At 38.1% G+C, this 23,463-nt stretch overlaps 1 protein-coding gene across 1 annotated transcript in view; it reads left to right on the top strand.

Annotated features, from left to right (window-relative positions):
- The window catches only part of gabra3 (gamma-aminobutyric acid type A receptor subunit alpha3), a 96,813-nt gene that overhangs the window by 62,407 nt on the left and 10,943 nt on the right, over positions 1-23,463 (top strand). Inside the window, exons 5-8 of the mRNA XM_072375433.1 lie at positions 10,797-11,017; positions 14,727-14,809; positions 15,971-16,114; positions 20,667-20,819. Of these exons, the coding sequence (XP_072231534.1) occupies positions 10,797-11,017; positions 14,727-14,809; positions 15,971-16,114; positions 20,667-20,819 (601 nt within the window). The remainder of the gene's footprint in view (positions 1-10,796; positions 11,018-14,726; positions 14,810-15,970; positions 16,115-20,666; positions 20,820-23,463) is intronic.

The following is a 23,463-nucleotide window of genomic DNA, read 5'->3' as shown; positions in this document are numbered from 1 at the left end:
ATAAAGCACTGCATTGGACTGTTCTGGGAAACAAAACTGTGGGCCAGTTTTGTAGGTCTATTGAAAGACAGGAAATGGCAAATCCTTAAGGTATTTGAGAAGGTAAAGATATATGACTTCCTTCCTGCATAATACTGATTCGACATACATTCCTGTAGCCGCAGATTGTGCTGAGTGAAAATCGATTTCCAAGGTAGTCCCAAGCCCATGTGGCTATATTGATCATAGTAACATGATTGTCTATCATGCAGTGCCATTTGAAGGCTCAAAGGTAATGTACATCCAATAGGGAACATATTTCAGGCCAATTATTCTTTCTCTACTGCATACATATGAATATATATATTTATATATGTATGTATATATGATTCATAATCTGGTAACAATAAATCCCAGTGAAAATATATATTGACAGTTTTACTGGCCGGTTATACAAGATAAAAGTCATTAGATTCCATCTTCTGGGGCACAGAACTGTCTGTGCCAAATTTTAATGGTATTCCATCCGATAGTCTTTAAGATATTTCTTTCTGGCCCGAAGTACTCAACTGACTGACATTGTTATTCCAAGAGTCGTGCTGCTAGCATGGCTAAAAACGAAGCATCTAAATGCTCTGAGAGATTATTAAACCTGCGATGTTCCTAGACAGAGCACATTCACTACACTTGGCATGTCATACTTCTATGCTGTGTACATCCAGTGGTCCAATTACCCATCTCTGTAACATCAAGTGTCCCAGAAATGTCTGCTTCTCGTTCACCCCCAGGGGCCACTCGTTCAGCCTTCAACCATACTCCAATATGCTAGATCTGCCTTAGTGTTTCTTATCACAATAAGAGGGAAGCTAACTGCTTATGTTATACTCAAATACTGGGCTATACAAGTATGTATACAAATACAAGGGTTGCTGTTCAGCGCTGTGTCTGACCACAGAAAATGTCTATAGATTTTCACATCAAGACCCAGAATGTAGGTTACGAATTTGATGTTGATCTCTGGTAAGTGGGTGGACGTGTTTATCTACCTTAAGTCTTTCATTTCCGTCTTTCCTCTTCCCTCTCAGTGAGTCTGCGGACTCGCATCTCATTCGCATGCATGCAGTGTTGCGGCACATGTACCTGTTTTATGGTGGGATTTGACAGGCCGGTGCTGATGGGAAGCAATTCAGGTTGTCACATGTTCTAGGGCTGAAACTTGTTTTGACAAGACATCAGTGATGGTCTGATCTTCCTAGGACTTCATATTTTCTATGAGTAAACACCTCTGAGATATGAAATTTTCAGCCAACAGCTGCATGCTTAAAATTCAGAAAATTGATTGGTTCAAGGTCTTTACAAAGAAAATGGATGTTTGTGCTTCTAAAATTTGAAGGTGAACTCCTGGATTCAATATCAATCATGTTGCCCTTGTTCAAAGACCTGCAAGCCCAATTAAGTCCCTTTTTCATACAGCACACATAGAATTTAAAGCACCTTTCAGGAAAAACTATGTTCTTGAAATAGGGCTTCATTTTTTTTTTCCCCACTCATGATACAGGTCAACGTTTTCCCCCAGCGTCACAATATGATTCATGTGCAGGGCAGAAACAACTTGAAAGCCGCAGGTACAGAGCTTTTTGTGTTCCAAACCCCCTGTGTTTTTGAAAAATTGCATGCCAGTTGTAAGAGGATTTGAAAACTTCAGTAAACTAAGTCAGTGCGCTCAGTAGTATCTTTGAAGTCTAAGCTGAATGATAAGTCTCACCTTTGTTTTGGATAGATTCTGCTGCTCTCATAGGATGCCCAGCGGCCTTTTATTGCACCTTTTAAAGAAGCTGTTTGTAAGCTTTAGAGACATCAAGTGTCAAAGTTTCCAATTGCAATCAACCAAATACCACCGCCTCACCCTCATATTGCCACGAATGTAAGGAAAACTGCAAGGGTTGGTTTCTATTCACATTTGAACCAGTGCAGTTTCCTGAAATGCTGTACTTTATCTCTTTACTCTCCTCTGTAATCTTTTTCCTTACCCAAAATCCAAACGTCTCAAATTCAGCTTCACTTCAAAAGTCTGAAAACTCACAATAGTTTTTTTGTCTTGAAAAAGAATGAAAGTAATGACCCATGAAAATGACTGAAGAAATACGAGATTACAAATGAAGAAATTGTACATAGAAATACAATAGAAACTTTTTTAACTTCCTTCATGGTTATTTTGTGTAGAGTCTCACTCTTTATCTCAGTTTCTAATCTAATGGCTTTACTTTAGTCACCCAGATATACTGTCAGCTACGGAGATTTGGCATCCATAGATTCCATGTGGATGAGCAGTCAGACATATGTCGACTGCCTAAAGTTAGTTGCCCGTTAATAGTATAGAATTTGGTAGCATAACAAAGGAAAAATGTGGAAAATTGAGAAAAACCCACAGAAGAGTGTTTATACACTCACAACACAGCATGGTGAACCTAACAATGATATAACAATGCTTATATTCACACACTGGTTATAAAATCATAAATATAACTTTTCTGTGGGGTACCTTTAAGGATTTTGTTTATTTTAAACCAAACTTTCACTCTCAGATTACACAATATTTTTGCTGCAAGCCACAAGAAATGTATGCACTGCTAATTTAAAGACAAGTTCACGCCTAACTTTAGCTGAAGCACGGCTCATGAAACAAACAGCACAATGAACATGAAGCCATATCGCGTAGACTAACTGTGTTCAGCCCACTGATGATGGCGGAGATAGAAGGGTTAGTTTTTAAATATGGTTTTGTTGTTCATCCAATTGAGACTAGCATTTACAGATCGATTTATACTCAAACAGGTGTGTAACAGCTCATTGGGCTTCTCAAAGAGACACACCCAGTTGCACATACTGATAACTTTGAACGCTTCTATCTGACAAAAAGACAAATTTTTCTTTGTCAAAAGACGGATTCAAATCCCTTTGAAAGCCGACAGTTATTACCACAGCTGAGTCTGGCTCCTGCTGAAGAAACAGAGCCGCTACAGCCGAGTGGCGATCGCACTGAAAGAGGACAAAAGCATGACATTATCTTTATTCCGGATAAGCATCTCATCTGAATATCCTGGCCCAACTTAGATGAGCATTTATCTACTTGTGTCCTTCATAACCACACAAGCATGAAGTGGGATTTTCTCTCCTCACAAAAACAAAGAAATCGCAGGAATCAACGGAATGGTATGCCAAATACATGTTTTGAGTTTTTTTTTCTTTTTACCCCCCTTATTTAACACAATACACTAAAAAGAAAAACAAGGTTCGCCATCAAATTAGCCAGGTAAATGGCACCCACTGCTTAATGAGATTTAATAGGTGGTAAATCTGTTGCATTTAATCAGTTAATGGGAGACTTGTTGACTTGATTGATTCATATTTGATAACTGGCGCATTTAAAATAAGCCCTCTTGTTCTGATTATGGGCATTTTAAAAATACACCAAACTCAAGAAGAAGCATGTTTTTGATTGCACTGAATGCTCACACTGCTCCAATAATCGTACGTTTTAATTTTCAAACCCAGTTTGAAATGCTATCATGGAATCTTCCAAAGGAAAAAAAGAAGGCTGGATCTCACTGATTATTTTTGTAGCTTTTAATGGTGGAAACAAACTAGCATTTCAACACTACTGCACAAAGGGAGGCAAGCAGTAACAGTCATCCTGTAACAGGTGTGAATTAGCCAACTCTGTTACAAGCCTATTAGACAGCCATTACAAGGGTGGAACTTGGAACAATAAGCATCTAGATACGGCACTCAATTATCCTTCAGAGTTGCAATGATAGATGCAAATGCAACTACTTTGAAAAGTCATATCATTAGGACACGACCGACCATTAAGATCAATGGTATCTAGAAAAAAAATATACAGCAAAGAGCAAGATTCAACCTTTCTCAGACAAACACAATACAATCATCTTACTTAAGGCTTTAAAGATGATAAATTAACTTTTTTTTTGCTCAATAATTAAATCACAGGTCTTATTCCCAAGAAGATGTCATGTGTTTTGATCATGTATTTGTTCAATTAAATGTTTCTGTGAGCAGTGCGGCACAATGTAATTCTAAACATACTTGGATTGTATAGCTGCAGGAGCCTGTGAACTCTGGAGATAATTGAGGTTGGTATGGGATTCACAGCTCATTGCAAGTCTCACACAGGTTAGACTCCCAGCAGGGAAACGTGACTGGCACACGAGAAGCAAAGCAAGAGAGGATAATTCAGTGTCGGGGAGTGAGGAGGAGTTGTAATTAAAACATTGATCAAGTCTCTGACTGATGATTGCAATACCCAGGGAGTGAAATCCAGCAGAGTCATGCCCAACAGATATGCTCCCCTCAGGAGGGAATCTGTATCATTACCACACAATCAAATCCCCGTGTTACATCTGGCGTGCTGTCTACAGTCAAAAACAAGTCATCATATATCATACATACGTATCATTTCTGTGCAATACATTTGGTAAACAGATTCTTTGCTCAACAAAATGCCATTTGTAAAGGACATAAATCAAACCTGTCAAGTCAGTCAGCTGACCCAAATAGATAAAATTGAAGTCCCGCTCCAGCAGTTCCTAATAAGCACAGTTCCTAGCTCCTAATAGCTTATCTTTTTTCCTAAAAAAAAAGTTTCATTTTAAGTTTTAGCCATGAAAAAGCCACCTATGGGGGTTGCATTGCATTGGGTGTGACTCTCCAACTCCTCGTTCAGTGAATTTTTGAATATGCATATTTGCCCCTCGGCCACCTCTCATAGACTTTTTTGAGTGATGTTCCACAGACCCTGTGTGTTTACTCAAAGAAACTGTGGACACAGCCTAGAAATACAGCCAGTTTATGACCAGGCTCCAGGGAGCGATAGTGGGACCAAGAGAAAACATATTAGATGTAAAATTAACTTACCAAAGTGCTTTCTCACACTTATGGTGTCGTCCAGATGAGACTGTCAGTTTTCATTATAAGGTTAGTAGTCTAGTGGCGTCAAATTTGAGGGAAGAGTCACTTCCTGCTTCTCTTAAGGGAAAGTACAGGCCTGCCTTGCTTGAACACGATCAGCCAGAACTGGCGGTAGCAGCAGTCCACCTCAGCCAGCGAAGGGGAGTCTGCACTGGCATTTTGTGATAAAAAAAAAATAAATTTTAAAATAAAAAAGATGAAAAGACATTTACTTATGGGACATGCCAGCTCGTACTCGCAATGACTCCCAGATAAACAGTTGAAATGTGCCAAATTTGGGCCAAATATTTGTGTTTTTCTATTTTATGGGACATTACAATCTCCTCAAATAACTTAATCCACTGCTGCTGTAGTTCAGCATCTTTGGATAAGACATGAAGGCTTACAGAATCTGATTTCACAGTATCACAGTCACGAATAGAACATGCCACAGTTGCCATTTTAGCAACCAGAAAAAAAAAACACTGACTTGCTTCTCCATCTTGCATGTGCTAGCTTCTCCTAGAGCCTCTCCTAGCAAGTAGTCCGGAGTGGTTGCCACTGGCTCCTCCCCATCATCTACATAGAGTGTTAGGGCTGTCTGACCTCACCTTTCTAAATCTAAGGGTAGTGTTCTGCAGATTAAAATCCTATATCTTCAGCCATAGTGTTGATGGCTAATTTTAATTGTGATATGTCCTGTAACATATGGGAACAAAACAGCTTGTGAACACGTTAACCAGGTAAAAACATTTTTTCTTAGCAGAGGGGACTTAAAGTTGTAGCCAGTATCATTTAACAATAAGTTAGCATATGGAATTAATCCAAAACACTTGTTCTCAAATCTGCTTTTATAAAGTAAAGATTTGAAGTGTGTTTCTGGTTAAACTGACTCTCAGGTCAGATGACTGAGATAAGCTGCAGATTTAACATCCACATGTGCTGAGAATGAAGATATTAAAACTAAAATGTGAGGACATTTAAATGTTTCAAAATGAATTAACTCTTTAGAGATAAAAGGCAACATTAATATTACATCAGATAATAGATACAACCTTCCTGCCTTTACTGGGGAAAATCAGTCAAGGTTGTGTCCCCCCCCCTCCCTCAAGCAAGACTAATTTTACCAAAGTCTACTCTACATCCTACCTTAACTGCCACCTTATCAGTTTCCTTATTTCCTTCATTTTCATCATTCACGGCCCTGCCAGAACATCACTGCTTCTCTCCGCAGCAACACTCATTCGCATGTGTCACGGAACAGTGGTGAGAGGTAGGACCCAGATGCAGTTCTTTTGAAATTCAAAAAGGTTTATTCCAAAAAACACAAAAACAAGGAGCAAGGCAAAAAACAGAGGGCACAGCAGAGCCGGATTCAAAAGTACCAAATGTTAAAAACAAGACTATGGATAAATAATATGACTGCAGAACCGAGCCCATGAGCCAAGAACAAGCCTTAACTGTGGCATGAAGGGTAGTGAGGATTCCACAATGAACATGAGTGAATCAGGAAACTAAATACTGAGGAGGGTGATTAGTGAGTGAGTGCAGCTGAGGACAATGAAACAGGTGACATGAGTGAGACTAAGGGGGAAAAACATGACCAGAAACCTGAAAACATGAGAGACCTGAAACAAGATCATCAAAACATAAAACTGTGACAGCATGTGAGGAAAGGAAATATTTCTCTGTGTGTGATTTATGTGCGTGTGTTTTCATGTTATAATCTCTGCGTTCATCTGTTTGCAAAACACTGCAGTAAGAATCCCAACAGCTTTTACTGAAAGTGTTGAGTAATTGGGCTTGACGTGAAAACATTTGAGACATAATAAATTATGGCACTGTGATTTCTTCGTTATTATGAAATATGCACTAAAACAGATGTCTTGTCTCATTCTTTTAAGCTTATTAAGGTGTGTGCTGCACATGGCAAAAAAAAAACACCAGAAATATGCACGGCCTTCTAAATATACAAGAATGATTTCATGTGTTGTTTATATGCAATGATAAAGATGATGCTATTAACTAATCCGACCTGACTTTTTGATTTGGTGTGCTCTGAAACAGACAAAAACCCAACCTTGTACTTTATGTTAGTACATCATGACACTGCATATGGATGGTATGCCACTTCAGGCACATTCTGCTTGTCATTTCCACACATTTCACTGCATTAAACAACACACAAAAAAGGCTTAGAGTGGAATTTCAGGTCACAGGGTATTTTTTATTGGGACTATGCTGTAAGATGACACAAAAATTAACGTGTTGTAATTTGCAGCATGAGCTGCCGTGTTATTTATGTGCTATGTCATGAGAGCTGTCTCTGAAGCTTATGGCAGCACACTGGTCATATTTGTAGTGTATTTCTGTGGAAATGTAAGACATGTGCTGTACAGCTTATTTGCTATGTCGACTTCTAATCCATCCTGGGACTGTTTTGACAGTCACTCACTCTCTTCACATATTCAGCTTTCTAATGAAAAGGATGATGCCAAAAAGTAACCTATAGACATGAAACAGGGAAATGTACAGTATAACAGGCGTGAAAAGTCATTCTGGATTTGTGAACGTATTTTCAAAACGGAAAATAATGAGTGATTCAAACATGGATATTCTTAAAAGAGTGAATCCATTTATTAATCTCTGTGCTAGAAAGTAAATAAAAAAAGACATTTGAAAACTACTGTTGGACAGGAGCCTGATCTGTCTCCTCCGTCAAGGAGAAATCAATCACTTAGACCCTGGAGGAACACCAGCTGGCATCTGAACCAACTGTGCCATTTGGCCTTGTGAAGATTAACTATACTTTTCTTCATTCTTGCCCTTTCAATCATCAAATTAATGCCTTGTGCTTACAAGAGATTTCTGTCCAAAGGAAGAAAACAAATAATGGCTTCATTGTCTGTTTGTTCATTACTAGCATCTCATTAAAGAAACTAAAAAGTGCAGTGTAATTATGGTGATGAGGATTTAAATGGTGTTTCCATGCCAAGATAGAATGTTCTTTGTTGGAGTCTAGCTGTAAAGTTTTGGTCAAATATGCGCAGGCCTCAGAGTAATAAATCACCGTATAGTGTTTGTCCTGGTTTTCCATGTGTGAGGTCATCCTTCTTTCTTCCTCCCTGAAGAGTCTTTTGTTGTCTGTACTGGTGTCTAATTCATGACCAGACTGAAGGAGATGCAATGCATGTAAAAGATCGGTCTCCCCACAAATAGTATATCACACCTATAAATGCTTCAAAACTCATCAGCACAAATGCAACTAAGACCAGAACGAGAGTTTATATTACAGCAATTTCAAAGACTCTGCAATGGCTACCAGTCAGCAGAACTGATTGTGAGGTTCTTTTATCGATTTATAAAACTCTTTATGTTCCTGGTCCTGTCGTTTGTAATTATGGCCCATGTCTGGAAAGAGTGTTGATGTTTTTAAAAGCCCTTTTATTGTCTGGCTTTTACTTGAATTTCCATTATTTATTATTTTTCCACTTATTCATACATTTTGGTTGGTTTTACTTGTCGGTAAATGCATTGATTTCATTCTACTTTTAGTATGGTTTACGATTGACTTTATCTTTTATGTACTTATTTATTGAAAACAAATAAGTCCATAAAAAATTTTCTTACTTAAGTCTGATTGATTGATGTGGACGTGTAGCCTGGTCTCACAGTAAAAGGTGAAATAATCTTGAAACAAAACTTTGTGTTTGTACTGTCACACATAAAATAACAAATTAAATTAAATAAAGTTATTCAAAAGGTGATTTTGTCAGATGGTGATGCGGTTTTAAAATCAGGATTTTATTAGAGCAGAATTGCTTCAGCTGACACGTAGTCTTAATGGACCGTACAATTTTGATCAGACTAATATGTTTACATGTATTTTTATACTGCAGCTTTGGTCGGTAATTAATTGGGTTTTTCTTATTTATTTATATATTTTTTTCTAACAGTGTCATTTAATCTGTGTTCCTCAGTGTAGACATTTTCGTGTTTGAAGACATGAGTCAATAGTTTCCATTTATGGAGTTAAAATGGGTTGATGTTTGGCCATCTCAGAGATTACTGAGCTGAGACTACAATTAAATAACAAATAGACATCAACAGAAGTGGGAAAGGAAGATATGTGCCACATTCTTGCCTTTAATTGTCAGTGAAGCTTTCTGTGGGCTTTATTAAGTACAGATGCAGTGTATTTTATAGTCCTGTCAGTTTTCAGGCCATCATGAGGTCAATAACATCAATTAACAGACGTCCACGCAGCGTTGTTTGTAGGAGCCCTGTGGAGTGGAAGCTGTACACCTCTCCAGCTGAGCATGATTACTTCCTGTTCTTAAAGCCATTTAGAAATTGATTTATTAGATTTTCACCATGGGGATTTGCCACTTACAGATTACATGTGAGCAGTAGTGTAAAGAGGAAAAAGACAAAAGAGTAAATTAGAGAGAAACATGTATGTCGTGCTTTTATTGATTACTAACTGTGTGTACTGTTGCAAGAGGTAGAAACCACTTCCCTCTATCTTGTTCACTTAAAACAACTGCTCCGAGTTTACACCATGTCTGCACACAGCTGGTGAGGAAAAGCTGTTGCTAGGACACCCAAGTCCTATTTAATGAATAATGTGAAATAAATTTCTTTTGACCGGTTACTTCCTGCATTTGTTTTATTCTATTTAGTTTTTCCGTGATGGTGACAACAGCAGGAGACTTAGCTGCATGTTAATAAAACATGAATTTTCTAGCTGAAGCCCATTTATCCGTCCAGTGTTAGGTGTGAACACTGAATGTTGCATTATTAACAAAGAAGCAATTTCACAATATAAATAGCTTTTTAAAAAAGCTTAAGGTTCCACAACAGCTGAACTTGCTGCATATATTTGTGTGCACGTGTATCATGTTGGACGGAGGTTATGCTGGCCAATTTACATTCATGTCAAGCTATTTTTCTATTAAAGTAGTTTGTGATAATCAGATCTTAAAGGCAGGGAACAACTTTGTGTCAAGTTTTATATACAACTGCCACAAGTGATGACCCCACAACGTATAAATAGCTTTTATGTTTTTGTCAGTAATTTCACTGTAGTTTAATATTGTAAGAAAAAATCATTTGGGGAATAGTTTAATAGGAAATTCATGTTGTTGATGTCAGCATGAGCAAACCATTTGAGCGTCTGCAGATGCCCGTGTGGTTCCGTACATACTAATTTTTGGTTCAGCTGTGCCAACGTTTCCCATACACGGACACGTCATCGGTCTACAGCACACTGCAGAGTACTAGATAATGCAGACTGTCCTGCAAACTCTGTCATCAAAACAAGTGTCCTTGTTCTGTTCCTGGTCCTCTTTTACTAGCATGTTGTTTTTCTGAAGGAAGATTTATCCAGATGCATGTGTTGTCTGCACGCCTAGAGCTAGCAGTTACAGTTGTTTGGGCTGCACAGTCAGGCATGGTGGGCCCTCGCAGACTGGTGAGGATGTCTGAATTTACACCAAAAAGGCATCACAGCAGAGCAGATGCACATAGCATGAATTTCAGTTAAAGTTTTAATTCTGGGACACAGTCAGGACATGCATCGATCTGACTGATGCATCTAGCTGATAATGAGTCTCTTCCATTAAGCGACCCACATGTCCTTGTACACACATGCACGCACGCACAGACACAGACAAATTACCAGAGCCCTAAACCTGGCTCACCGAAATTGAATGCAGCCATCAATGTTATCAATATACCCGTGTTTTTCCTCCTTTGACACATCAGAATATCTGCCGTATGCACCACCATGGTCCAGCTTTGTAAACTGTTATCTGGTTAACCAGTTCTTCACACTGTCCTCCCTGTAGGAGTACACTATTGATGTCTTCTTCCGCCAGAGTTGGAGGGACGAGAGGCTTAAGTTTGACGGACCTATGCAGGTTCTACCACTCAACAACCTTCTGGCCAGTAAGATCTGGACTCCTGATACTTTCTTCCACAATGGAAAGAAATCTGTGGCCCACAATATGACGACTCCTAACAAACTGCTACGACTCGTCGACAACGGCACACTTCTCTACACAATGAGGTGAGACACTTGTGTAATTACTCTTCAGTCAAAACCACCGCTTAAGACTGGAAATATACTCCCTTGTGGATCTGCACATGGTCAGATGCAGACTCCAGGGACACATTGGTTTTTCCTAGGTAAACTATTTTATAGTCCACTTAGAGAATTCACTCCATTAATGCAAAGCAGATCAAAGGCTGCAGAGGTTTTACGTTGCCGTTGCATAATTTGAGCGCTTTTAGTATAGTGGTCTGCAAGCACAACAAATTAGTTGGGAGGGGAATGTCTGCATAGAGCCTCACATACACCCTCTGATGATGAATTTTTTCACATCCCAGTGGACCCTAAAGCATCAATGGATTCATAAAAAGTCTGCAGATTCTTGCAGCACATGTGAGTATGTACAGTTCAATGATGCTGTGGGATATAAGACCAGTGCTACTATGTAGATATTTAGCAGGTATAAAGTGTACTACATCATGCTCACCAACTTTGTTTAACACGTTATATCATGTACAACTTAAAGAGATTTAAGTTCTTACTTTTTAAAGTCTTTGAATGTTAATGTAAGTACGGGACAAATTAAAATAGATAGCAGTTTGATCGAATAATCATTTAAAAAAATGTTTTAAGCAAAATTACACAAATTCTAACTTCTGGCCATTCAAATCTGTTTAATTGGGGTTTTTCTGCCAATGAACAGGATGTTTGAAGGTTTTAGTCAAACTACTGGTCAAATTAGACATCTGAAGATTTCATGCTGGGCTCTGATAAATTGTATCGGCTGAATTTGACTATTTTGGGCCATTTTATACGATGAATTATAAGTGGAGAAAATAACCCAAAAGTGCACCGGATGGTTCCAGAGGTCAGAAGATTGACTTTAAGGTGGAAATGTGTTGTATGTCTATGTTACATTTCATAGCAGTCAATTCCAGAGTTGTTCCAACATTTTACTTACAAGTACAAATGTCATCTTCATGATGACTCTGGATGAAAAATGGATTAATAACAAAAAATGGTGCAGTGCTGATACAGATGGATTATGACTTGCAGCCAATCAGGCTTTCATATGCTTCACACAGAGACAACACAGTGAATAATATACTCACTTGATCAAAGAATTGCCACTGTGTGTATTTCATGCCTGAAGTACACTAAATTGCATCAGCTTCCCTCACAGTCATATAATACCATAATGTACATGGGCCAAAGCAGAAATCATTTATATAATCTCTTCTAAACATTGAATCTGTCAGTCAGCCTTCCCTGTCAGCCTTCCCTCTAGCTCGGCATCAGACCTATGAAATGGTCGGAAAAGGCATATCTTTATTATACTCATACAAAAAGTCAATATTGACTTTCAACTCTGAAAATGAAATGGTGAAAGAATTTCATTTTGTTGTCCCACATGAGCAGATCTGATGTGGAGGCAATTCTGTGTAGCAAAGACGGACATATTCTGATGCAGTATCATAAGTTGACAGAACCCAGTACACGAAGTATAATAAATCTTTGTCAGACAAAACCAAAAAGCCTTTTTTGGTGGTGTTTTTAGCTATCAGACTAAAAAATTCAACTAAAGGCACCATATTTTTTGCATTGCATTGAACTGAGGTTTATTTGCATTCAAACCTACAAATTTCTCTTTTGATAAGCTAATAAAATTATCCCAAGTATCAGTGTGTATCAGTCTAAAGAAGAAAGTGATAATTTCTATTGCTCACTGCACTGGTATAAATCTTTAGAATTTAAATCCATGTTACAGGAAGTTAAAGTGTGGAGTGCATCAACATGGCACATTGTTGATTGGCACTCCTCTCCAGACAGCTTTTTAAATCCACTTAATCAGCGCGTCCACAGCAGCTGAACTGACAAATGCTGTTAAGGCCTCCACTCTGCAGGACGGCATCATTACTTTGAACGGATGGAGCTGCTATTGTCTGCCAGGGCTGCTGCAGTCTTATTTCTGTGGGAGCATTTATCACTCACTGTCAGTTCACCTCAGTATAATTCAAACTCTGAATTCTACAGGAGCTCTGTTTTGATAGAGAATATCGAGAAATTAAATGTTCTTCACAAACACAGTAGCGTATGTTCTTCAAAACCTTTTGCAAGAATGAATAGATTTATTTATAGATAAATTAACTGGACTTGTCAGCGTAAGGATTTTAGATAATATTCAACAACATCGCAGTCCACCAGTCCAGTGATGCACAACTTTACACTCACTTCACCATCGCTATACAAACAAAATGATACAAGTGAAACATTATAACACAGTCTCACTCCAGCTATTATTAATCCACCTCTCATAGCCTTAAAATGACTTGGTTATGACTGTATAACTTTTTCTTCATTTGATGAATGGTAACTTATGAATATGCTAATTTGATATTACCCATACCCCATCAGCAGATGACATTGCTCGCCCTTTGTTTACTACACTGTGCCAGGTTTGATATTCAGTCGTACATGTTTGAACAAGGAAAGCAAGCTAAATTATGTCAAGCAAGTGGAACTATTAGTGACATATTCACTTTATCTCTCTCCTTTCTAGAATATTAGAAATGCACCACTCTCCCTCCTAGCTTGTTTGGCCAGCCCTGTGTACAGAGAGACTGCAGGAATCCTATGTTATTTTTTTCCTGCCTGTGTTTCTGTAATTATGTCAGTACAGCTTTGACGTAAGATGTACAGTATGTCATCAATTGCTGATTTTAAGTGCTGTGTGATATGCAGCAGTGCGATGCTCACATTTGATTTATATTGTATTGTGTTAATTTGTGCGGTTATTGAGCTACTTATCAATAATGAGACAGCACCAGAAAGCAGCCAAGAGGGAAGAAAGAAGAAAAAAGGGCAGCGGGATGTTGTAAAGGCAATACAAGGAGCTAATTAGAAACAATATGTTTGCCTGTAAAAGCCTGCTATGATGTTACTGATTTTTTTAGTGAGGCTACAATAAACTTCACTTGTTGAATGTTTAAGCAGCATTAAAAGCACTAAATGACCTTGCTCATTACATTAACAGTTTTATCATACTCTTTGTAGAATTTAGTTCACGTTACATAAGGCGCACAATAAATATAAGATCAAACAAGCAAGAAACTACTCGTGTATTGAGCAACAGTACATTCAGTTCTGTATACATGTTTTAAAGTTGAGAATTCCATGTAAACTACCTATATTTTCTTTGCTCATTTATTATTTACGATCCTAGTTGTTCAAATACATCAATGCTGAATTGATGCATGGACTATATTTGTAATTTATTTTAGATAATCCAATTTGTGTTCCAATAATGAGCAACAGAATTCACTGAAGGATGGTTTTATGGAACTCTGTAATGTTTGAACTCGAATATTGATGCATACTGAGCAGTCTCAGCCATGATGTGATCAACTGAATTAAACTCTGATGCTCTGTGTCAGTCAGATGATTTATCATAGTTCCAAAGGGTTAGGGTTAGCTCCTTTGCCCCTACAGAGATTAACCCACATAAACAGACCACATTTGGATTTATATAGAAACCGTCATGATCTAGTGATGCATGATGATGAAATTTGCCAAGGACCTTCACAGCATGTGTGACGATAAATTTTTGTCGATAAAAAAGCTCTCCATGATGTTTATGGAGACATTTGTCATGATGTGGTTGTAATGGCCGCCAGATCCATTTTGCAGCCTGACTGGTGAACTACTTTCTCTCTCCCTACCCCCTCAGGTTGACCATTCATGCAGAGTGCCCCATGCACCTGGAGGATTTCCCGATGGATGCACATGCCTGTCCTCTCAAGTTTGGAAGTTGTAAGTCATCCCAGATGGTCATTGCATAATAGAGTTTAATAGAAATTGTTCCTCATAGCTGTCAGGGACCTTTTCTTACTCCTTCCATTGAGAATTGTATTGTTCTCCATAATAGAGCTAAACAAAAGGTGTCTGGGCCATCATTAGCTACTATATTATCTGATATCAGATATCTATCATGTAGAACATATGTTGGTGTGTCCTTGGGCCAGATGCATAAAACTGTGTATAGATTTATGACTAGAACTGTGTATGCTGTGTAGTTATCGTGCTGATTTCCACTCTCATTTTTAGCCATGAAAGGTCCACATAATAGTATAATCTGCACGATAACTAAATAGATGTGATAATGAAAGCAATTGTAAAAAAACAGCAAAAGCAACTATTTTTACGTAATGCAAAGCTGAGACACTGATCAGTGTGGTAAAGAAAATTAATTCAGTTTTATTTGGCCTCAGTTCAGTAATCGAAAAACAGAAATAAAATGCTGAATGGAACACAATTAATTGAAGAGATTAAATCTAAGGTTGGCGCATAGGACCCTTTGGTCGTTCAAAAAAAAAAATAGACAAAAAGGTCAGATTACAAATGTGAAAATGTGTATTAGACACCGTCAGAGCTGCAGGGGGAGGACTTCTGCTTTATCTGCAACGGATAAACGCACAACCTGTACAGGACACAGTCTGGTGTTGAGATGATCAGAGGGAAGAGGGTTAGGGTTAGGGTTAGGGTTAGGGTTGTACAGATGGAGCAAGTTTGCTTTTTTCTTAAACATAGCAGGAAATACGGCAATCTTGAGCCACAACTACAGAACAATTGCTATATCTCTTTTTCAAGCATCATTAGCAAGGTCTTCCACAGCCGTTACACACCACCATGAGTCACAGTTGCATTTGTTTGTAGTAACCGCGATTGAATTAGAGTATTCTTTCACATTCAAGCTAAAGCTTGTTTTCAGTTTACAACATATCAACATCAGTCAGTTCTCTAAAGTAAAAATCATGTATTTTTTTATATAAAAGTGAGCCTGTAGCCAAAGCAGTAGGTTTTTAATGCTGTTTTTTGTTTTCTTTTTGTTTTATCCACTCAGTATTTATGTGTTGGAAAATTGAAAAAACACTAAATACTATTGCCTCATATTTTGATGTCCATGTTTCCCAGATGCTTACACAAATAATGAGGTGATCTACTTGTGGACCCAGGGAGATGAAAGATCTGTCGCTGTGGCAGAGGATGGCTCCAGACTGAACCAGTATGACTTACTGGGTCACGTTACTGGCAAAGAAACCATCAGCTCCAGCACAGGTACACCATACCCAAATTTCACCAAGACAGTAGCATAGAACACAGAATGCCAGGAATTAAATCAGATTGAGTTCAAGGTAAATGTTAGTCAGTGAGGCAAAGAGCACACCGCATTGAGCTTGCCTGCCTACAGCTTGTGCAGGCTGGTCAGTGAAGCAAAATTTCACACCAATTTCTATTTTAATGGACTGTACTGAAAGCAGTGAACAAAAATCAGTGTATCGTGGGGTTAAACTTCTACCTTTGCATTATACGTTTCAATAAAACTGTCCTCTTCATTTTCTATCAGCTTACCCTGCACTATTGTGTGCTTTCATATAATAGCTGTCTGCACTTTTCTGTTTTCTGGCAGTTCAGTTTTCTGGTTTTAAATTCAGCTTAGATTGTTTGGGTCCATCGAGAAAATTGTTATCAGTTTTCAGAGAAAATACTCAGCATATTTTCAAAAATAATATGAAGAGATGTGCAAGAGGTGAAAGAAGGTATTTTTCTTTCTTTTTGAGACTACAGCCCAAAGCCAAGTTTTTATCATTGAAAAATGATTGGAAATATCTTCCAGCCCAATCCTTTTAAGTACATGATCTTTTTATCTCCTCATTATTACTGGTGCAGTCTTTTTGTTTGTTACACACAGTTGCCTCTTGTGTTATTGGAACTTAAAGCTCATGGTAAAAATTCAACAAATACATGAAAAAACAAGGTGAAAGTTCAGCAGTTACATTCTGTCACGATTTGCATTTTTGTCATGTTTTATGTTCCTGTTTGGTCTTTAGTTTTTGCCATGTTGTGCCATTTTTTTTCCTCAGTCATTCTTGCCCTGCCATCAGCTTCACTCATGTCACCTGTGTTTCTTCCCTCAGCCGCATTCACTCACTAATCACCCTCTTCTGTATTTAGTCTCCAGGTTTGTTCATGTTCTTTGTCAGATCCTCACCGTCATTCATCTTCACCCAAGTCTCCATTGTTACCATCTTTGTTCATGTTAGGTTTTGTCAGGTTTTGCTTTGTCAGTTTTTTCATAGTCATAGTTAGGTTTTTGGTATTCCGGTCCTTCATCATCACCACTACGCCACACGTTCTTGACACATTCAACAACTTCACCAACATTATGACAACTGATGAGAAATGAAAAACATTAATTATGTCTTTACAATGACAAGGCAGAAAGTGAACATTCTGTCCTTGAAGTTGATGTGTTGAAAACGGGAAAAAAAAATTGTGTTTAAGGATTTGAGTGATGTTGACAAGGGCCAAATTGTGACAACTAGACAGCTGGATCAGAAGAATTGCCACAACTGCATCTCTTGTGGATATTCACTCTAAACTGGTCATTACCTACAAAAAGAAAGGCAAGTTTATTTGTAGAGCACAATTTGTACACAAGGCAATTCAAAGTGCTTTACAGCTACATAAAGTTACAAGAAGGCAAATAAAATAATTCCATAATTTATAAAACATAAAAAATAATCAATTAAATTAAAAGTGAAGAATGTAGATAAAATACTTTCAGTTGTAATATGCCCAGCTAAATAGAACTGTTTTCAGCCTGGATTTAAACATTATCAGAGTTGAGGCCAATCTTACATCTTGTGGAAGACTGTTCCAGATTTTAGGAGCATGAAACTGAAACACAGCCTCACCTTGTTTAGTCCTGACTCTGAGCACCAGCAGGAGACCCCTCCCTGAGGTTTTCAGAGTCCGAGCTGGTTCATATGGCTCTAACATGTCAGAGATGTACTTTGGTGATAGACCATGAAGAGACTTGTACACAAGCAGAGCTGTTTTAATGTCTATTCTCTCAGAGACAGGAAGCCGGTGCAGAGACCTGAACACTGGACTAATATGGTCGTATTTCCTGGTTCTAGACAGGATTCGAGCAGCAGCATTCTGGATGTCCTGCAGCTGTCTTACAGCCCGTTTAGAGCCCAGTGAGCAGGCCGTTGCAGTAGTCTAACTTGCTGCAGACAAACACACGGATTAGTCTTTCTAAGTCTAGTTTGGACACTATTCCTTTGATTCTGGCAATGTTTTTTAGATGGTAAAAAGCTGCCGATGTTATTGATTTAATGTGGCTGTTAAAGTTCAGATATGTGTCCAATATTACCCTGAGATTTCTAACCTGATTATTGGGATTTAGAGAGAGAGTCTCGAGGTGACTAATAACACTTTTTTTGTTTCTGTGGGCCACAGACAATGATTTCAGTTTTGTCTGAGTTTAGCTGGAGAAAATTGTTTTGCATCCACACACTGATCTGTTTGATGCAGTGACACAAAGTATCCACAGGCCCGTGTTCTCCTGCCATCAGTGACACGTAGATCTGAGTGTCATCTGCATAGTTGTGGTAGGACACATTATGGCTACGTATTAGCTGGCCTATTGGAAGCATGTACAGATTGAACAATAGGAGTCCCAGGAACCCCACAGGTCATAGCCATTTGGTCTGAGACACAGTTACCAATTTTAACAAAATATATCCTGTCCTCGAGATAGGACTTGAACCAGTTTAAAGCACTACCAGAGAAAGTGTTCCAAGGAATGAAAACTGTTGAATAAGCGACAGGATCATGCGCATTCAAGGCTGTCCCATGTTGTCTGAGACAGTAGAACTACTGTTGCTCAAAAGCTGAAATAAATGCTGGTCCTGGTAGAAAGGTGTCACAACACAGCACAGTGCACACAATTAATCACGTTTTTTTTTGTGCTATGCACCACCTACCTATACAGTGCTGCTAACCAAGCACATCCCTTCAGGAAAACTGTATTACATGGTGTCATTGGCCTCTTTCAGCAGGACAATTTGCCCTGCCACACTGCAATTATGGTTAAAGAATAGTTTGGGGAAGACTGTTGACTTTGCCTCAGTCCATTCAAGTATTTGTGTGGGTGTGCTGGACAAATAACTCTGATCCATGAAGGCTGCAGCACACAACTTACAGGACAAAAACGATCAGCTACTGATGGCTTGGTGCCACATACCACAGAATATCTTCAGAGGTGTCGTGGGAAAGGGGGTTCTACTCAATATTAAGCAGGTGGTCATATGGTTGTAGTTGATCAGTGTCTTCTAGCAATGACGATATTTACACCAACAACGTCTACATGAGCAGATATGTCAAGACTTTCCACTTGTATTGTATATTTAAGTTCAGCAACTATAGAGAATGTCCTGTATCTCTTATTAAATTCATAACTGACTATCATGATACTTTAGAAAGGTGTTTCTCCATGAAACATAACACTCCTAACATCAATCAACAGCTTTAGATAATGGTGCGAAAATATTGAATAAGGTGCTATGGAACTCCTAACTGCAAAGCTAAAGATAAAAGGCTCCTTCTGTTAACTGAAAGACAACACAGCTTATGACTGAGCCACCCTAAATTCCTATTTTGAGAGATTTAATCTCTGAACTGAAGCTGTTTGCCCATGTAGCTCTCAGGAGGTGAGTTACAGCATCAGAGATCTGTCAGACATCAGTTGTCTTTGGAGACAAAAAAAAAGAACATGATCGTGCTTTGTTGCTGTAGTGGAAGTACTCTTGTTTAAATAAGTCCACTTGTTTAACTCTACAGAGTATGCTCTCCTTGAGTCCATCTTTATTATAATGCTGTTTGGCAGATTTAACTTAAGTCAGGAGAATTTCAAATATACTTTGAAAGAACAAGTGAAGTTTTGCAAGTCACAAAGTGGACTCAGTGTGGCCCTTTTCTTAGATTGCTTTGGCTTATGGATGCCAGAAAATCTAATTTCTTTTGATTCTAAATTTAATGGACTACAGTGAGCTAAGGACATAGAATGCCTCTTCAGCCCTTGCTAGAATCTCTTCAGAGCGAAACCCTCAGGGAATGGGAGGATGTTTTTGTCATATCTCTGCAACACAGATTGCAAACATGGCAATGAGAGCCAGCGCTTAGGGAAACTGAGAATTTGTTTTTGCTTCCACTAGTGACAAACACAAATGGGTGAGAATGATGCAGACATCAATTCTTCCCATCTACAGTAAAAGATAACTCCAGAAAATTGTACAGCAATATGCCAGTGAATTCTTTATTTTTACAACGTAAAGGTCTGAAAGTCTGAAACTGCTCCTTTGGACAAGGCAACATTTAAACTTTATGATCTATCCAAATACAGGATGTGATCATCTACATAAAGAAAAATAAGCTGTCTGGTAGTGACCAGCTTTAATTAAATCAAAGAGGAAACGTCTGCCGTCTTATCTCAACTCAATGTTTCTATCTTATTAGCTTTTTTGCTGCAGCCTTGAAATTCTTTAACCAAACTGTATCAACAAATCTGCAACAGAGATGTACTAGTCAGAGATATCTTCTGTCAGTTGTCAAATGTATTTGCTTTTCTAAACTGAGGTTAGTTTAAACTGAAGAGAAGCTGTGGTTAGTCATCAGTGCACAACCTCGGGACTTTTTTTAAACAACAGTTTCTGTTTCCACATGGTTCATTTGTTGCTCCCAACTGGACTTAGTTGTGTTAATAATCTTGGCCCTTTTTGTCTCTCTCCTTTTCTCTCTGTGCTTCTCTCTTTTCCCACAGGAGAATATGTAGTGATGACAACATATTTCCATTTGAAACGGAAAATTGGCTATTTTGTGATTCAAACCTACCTCCCGTGCATCATGACTGTGATACTGTCTCAGGTGTCCTTCTGGCTTAACAGAGAGTCTGTTCCTGCTCGCACTGTATTTGGTGAGTGGTGTGTTTTTAATTAATGTGTTTCTAATTTGAATAAATGTTCCATTGATCAAGTCGGATCATTTTAAAAGAGGGCTTTTGAGAGTTTACATACAGTACATTAAAAAGTACAGTACATTTAAAAAAAAATCTAAATCTTGTCTGGTCTGAAACGACGTGCTACTACTATGTTAGCACTGTCTGGTATATTTAAAACAAGTCAGGTTTAAAAACCACTATAATCCCACTGACGTTACCACACACTCTTAATGAGAGTCAGACTCCACATTTGTTGTGGTCTATAAAAAATTAACAAATCAGAGAAGCCGTAATGAAATCGTAAATCAACTCTTCTTTGTAGAAAGCGGTCTCAGCATTTCTAATGAAGACATTCAACATATCAAAATCCAGGCATTTACAAGAATATCTAATATGTTACAAATAATATGTGAACAGAGATCAGTTCAAATTGGAGGCCCAGTAGTAATTTTTATTTAATATGAAGTCGGCATTTTATCCATTGCACTTAACCATGTTTGCTCCATTTGTACCCTGAATAATAATTGATCCAATTTTTTCATTCGGTGCAATTAATGTCAAGAGCATTTTGTGTAAATCATCATTTACTCAAAGCTGAAAAGATGAAATGTGACAATTAGCATTTTCATTCAGAACTATGGCCCACATTATACAATAGATGTTGAAGAGTATGCACATTTAAGAGTTGCTCAGAATATGAATTGCGTTGTCCATCTCAACCTCTCAGTTGTAAATCAGTTAAAAACTGAACAATTTTTAAATCCCACAAGCAGATATGTTATTCATTTAAAACAAAGAAAACATATTGAATGTTTAAAGTATAACATTTTACTATTTCACGAAAAATGTTGGCTCATCTTGAATTTTGAAGGCAGCAGCACATCTCAGAAAAGTTGGGACAGGTTCATGTTTATCGTGTGTAGCATCCCCTTATCTTTTAACAACACTCTGGAAACATCTGGAAACTGAGGAGGCCAGTTGCTGGACTTTTAAGAGAGGAATATAGATTCATTCTTGTCTGATAGAGGATTCTAGCTGCTCAACAGTCCTGGTTGTCTTTGTCCTATTTTGCATTTCATGATGCTTGAAATGTTTTCAGCTTGTAAAAGGTCACAAACGCACCATCATACTATCAGAGATGTAAGCTACTGAACTGAGCGCTGACAACGAGCCAAATCCCACTCAGTCTAACGCTGATTGGGACTTCAGTCTAACAGTTTACCATTTCCTAAAAGAATAGCAAAGAGTTTTCCACCTTGCCTCAGCACATTTTAAATGAGTTTTGGATCAGAGAAGATAGCTGCATTCCTGAAAAACCTTCACATATGGCTTCTTCTTAGCAAGATACAGCTTTAACCTGCACTTTTTGATGGCACGGTGAGCTGTGTTCACAGAAAATGATTTCTGGAAGTGTTCCTGAGCAGACTGTTGAATCTCTGCCTTACTTGCAATAGACTCTGTCTCTTTAAGGTGCTCTTTTTACACCTAATAATGTCACTGACCTGTTGCCAATTCACCTAATCATTTGTAGCATGTATCTCCAATTCTTTCTTTTCTGTAGCAGTTAATTTACACGTCCTTTTGCTGCCATCAAACATGAGATGAGCAAATACTTTCCATGAAACAGCAAAATGTCTCACTTTAAACATTTGAGATGTTTCCTACATTCTGTTAAACATACAAATTTGTTTTACGAATCATTGCATTCTGTTTTCATTCACATTTTACACCCAACCTTTCCACATTTTCTCACCAAATTCATCATACACACTGAATCAAACTGAACTATTGTACACAGTGTAAATATTCGAATCAAGTCGTGTCATTGAAAATTAATTATATTTAAAAGGGGGGAAAAAATCATCATCCAAAAATGTTATAGTTATCAATCTTATTCCGTTTGTAATTTTTCACCCATGACAGACTGAAATGAGTTGACCTCCTTGCTCTTCTCAGTATTCCTATTTAGCGTCTACTGTGTATCCATTTTTAATCAGAAGAGATGGAACTGAACAGAAAAGTGATTGTTTTTGTGTGGCTCGGTGGGCGACAATTGTTCGAGCCACATCTCGTTCCGAGCCTGAAGACTGAAAAGGCTGGGATGTGAAATGATCTGTGAAATAGTTCAAAGTTTACACCCCAGTGGATTCATTTCCAGATTAATTTATTTTAGTCGACATAGATCAGCTGTTGACTTTTTACAGTCTAAAGTTTCCACTGAGGTAACCTTTGCACACAATCCTTCAAATGAGGCTGCTTGAACTAAACATATGCAGTGCCGCGTCTGGCTTTGTGTCTGAGATAAAGGAAAGTTCAATTGTTTGGGGTTTTTTTACAACTTGAAACATAAAAATGTTTGCACTGAGAACTAGTTCATTGTAGTTTGAGCTTGATAGACTGACCCAGTGCACTGGTAATGTTTATGCATCAGTGAATTGTGTCAGCAGTATGAAGCTCAACTTTCTGATTTCTTACAGTAGATTACGTAAAGCTCTGCAGTGCAGTGGACCGGACCATCATATAGTTCCAAACTTTTTACTTGAATCTAACTTTTAACCCAAAACCTAATTACATAATTGATTTTAATGGACACATCTTTGTTTTCAACACTGTTTTTAAG

This window comes from Leuresthes tenuis, unplaced genomic scaffold (assembly GCF_036924035.1).
Source record: "Leuresthes tenuis unplaced genomic scaffold, fLeuTen1.0.hap1 SCAF_21, whole genome shotgun sequence".
Taxonomy (NCBI): domain Eukaryota; kingdom Metazoa; phylum Chordata; class Actinopteri; order Atheriniformes; family Atherinopsidae; genus Leuresthes; species Leuresthes tenuis.
Note: the sequence above shows the minus strand (reverse complement) of the source record. Positions and strands in the feature narration are given on the sequence as shown.